Below are 2,199 nucleotides of genomic sequence, written 5' to 3'. Positions count from 1 at the left end.
ATCTAACGGAGGAAGAAAGAAAGTTCCTAAAACTGGGACACAGATTTAAAGTGAAAAACGAAAAAGTGGATATCAAAGAAGTAGTGTTTTCAGTAGAAGAAGCTATCATGGATGTGAAAGACAAAGAAGAGAGAGAGAGAATAAGGAGAAGAGCGGTGGCGATAGTGAGACAGAATGCTTACGTTAGAAAGGGGAACCTTAGGAAAGAAGAAAGGGAGGGCTTGAAAAGACTGAGGAAGAGGAAAGACGTGGTTATTGAACAGGCGGACAAAGGAGGTGCAGTGGTAGTGATGCAGAAAGAATGGTATGAAAGAAAATTGGTTGAACTTTGTGATGAAACGTATGAAGTCATAGGAGAGAAGAAGATTAAGGATGAGTACTCAAGGAAGTGGTTGAGAACGGAAGAAGAAAAGGGTTTAAAAAGTGGGTAAAAGAAGAAGGAAGGATTCCAAAGATGAAAGGATTCCCGAATATTCACAAGGAGGAGATTAAGCTAAGGCCAGTATTGGACTGTAGAGGAAACTGTCTAGAACCATTAGAAGAAGAGTTAAGAAAAATAGCAGAAGAGATACGGATAGGTCAAGAGAGTCATCGAGTAAAGAATACGGAGGAAGTGAAAAGAATCTTAGAATGTATAGAAAATAAGAAGGAGAAAACAATTATGTTTAGTATTGACGTTAAAGCAATATTTCCGAGTATAAAGAGGGATTACATAGTGAAAGTCATAGAAGAAGAGATGAAAGGGAAAGAAATAAGAGACTGGAAGAGAGAGGAGATAGTGAAAGCCTTGAGAGTAATATGGGACAATAGTTTTTGTACGATAGGGAACAAACTAGTCAAGATCAAGGAAGGACTAAGTATAGGTTCAAGATTAAGCCCAGTGTTGTCAGAATTGGTGATGAACAGATGGGAGCAGAAAGTGATAGAAGAAGGTGGAAACAACCTAATATTGTTTTGCAGATACGTGGATGACTGTTTGGGAGTATGGAGAGGAACAAAGAGACAACTGGAAAAATTCGTAAAGAAGGTTGAAGATGAAGAAAAAGGGATAAGACTGGAAATGGAAGTGGAGAACAACAACATTATAAACTTCCTGGACATGACTATAGAGAGAAAAGATGGACGATTTACAACAAGATGGTATAGGAAAGAATGTGCGGCAGGAGTTTACTGCCACGAAAGAAAAATGAAATGAAATCTTTGAGTTTTACGTCCCACGGTTATGCCGGTTAGGCTAAAGGAGACGGTGATAATGAGAGATGAGTGAAATGGTGGGATGAAGGAAGTGGGAGGAAACGGGAGTACCCCGAGAAAACCCACGAGCACGGTGTTTGTCCACCACAAAGTTCACTTGGCGGGGGCTGGGATCGAACCAGGGACCCCAAGCACCAGAGGTGAACGCTCTACCACTGAGCCACTGCGCCCCCCACCACGAAAGAAGTGATGTGGATTACAGCACCAAAAGAAACTTCATAAGGAATATGGAGAGAAGAATATAAGAAATAGATATTGAAGAGGAGAAAAATGAGGACACAGAGAAGTTCCACAGTTTATTAGAGCAGAACGGGTACAACAGACAGAAGTTAAGGAAGAACAGAATTGAAGAGGAAAGAATGAAAGGAAGGAGAAAGGAGAGAAAGGAAGAGAACAAATGGCACGGGATAGAGAGCTTCGGGGAGAAGACAGAAGTACTAAAGAACTTACTTAGAAGAGGTGGTGTGAAGACGTACAGAAAAGGAGGAAGAAGAATTTTGGAAATGATTAAGAAAGCGAAAAGAAGAACGAAGGAAATATGTGAGAAAGATGAAGGTGGAGTGTATAAAGTGACGTGTAAGGATTATGATATGATATACATAGGGGAAACAGGGAAAAAACTTAGGGAGATGATTAAACAACATAGGAATGATGTGAGACTTAAGAGAGAAAATAATGCCATATATAAACATGTTAAAGAAACGGGGCATGATATAGATTGGGAAGGTGTAGAGGGGCTAGAAAGGGAGAATAGACCAATAGAATGATAAGGAAATGGAAGGAAGCACGAATGATAAAGAAAGAGAAAAGTGACAAATTAATGAACTGGACAAATGGACTGTTAATACATGATCTATGGGATAAGTTATTAGAACAAATTGAAGTGAAAAAACAAGATTGAACATATTTATATGTAATTTATATTCATATATTTAATATTATATA

General features: G+C 38.8%; 1 protein-coding gene across 1 annotated transcript; it reads left to right on the top strand.

Annotated features, from left to right (window-relative positions):
• Positions 1 to 454: 454 nt before the first annotated feature.
• Positions 455 to 1,195, top strand: LOC145687339 (uncharacterized). Its single transcript, XM_081760796.1, has one exon. It carries the CDS (start codon positions 455 to 457, stop codon positions 1,193 to 1,195), a length of 741 nt encoding a protein of 246 aa, XP_081616922.1.
• The last annotated feature ends 1,004 nt before the right edge of the window (positions 1,196 to 2,199 follow it).

The sequence above is a fragment of the Thermobia domestica genome, chromosome 6, assembly GCF_964235325.1.
Source record: "Thermobia domestica chromosome 6, izTheDome1.hap1.1, whole genome shotgun sequence".
Classification (NCBI taxonomy): Eukaryota; Metazoa; Arthropoda; class Insecta; order Zygentoma; family Lepismatidae; genus Thermobia; species Thermobia domestica.
Note: the sequence above shows the minus strand (reverse complement) of the source record. Positions and strands in the feature narration are given on the sequence as shown.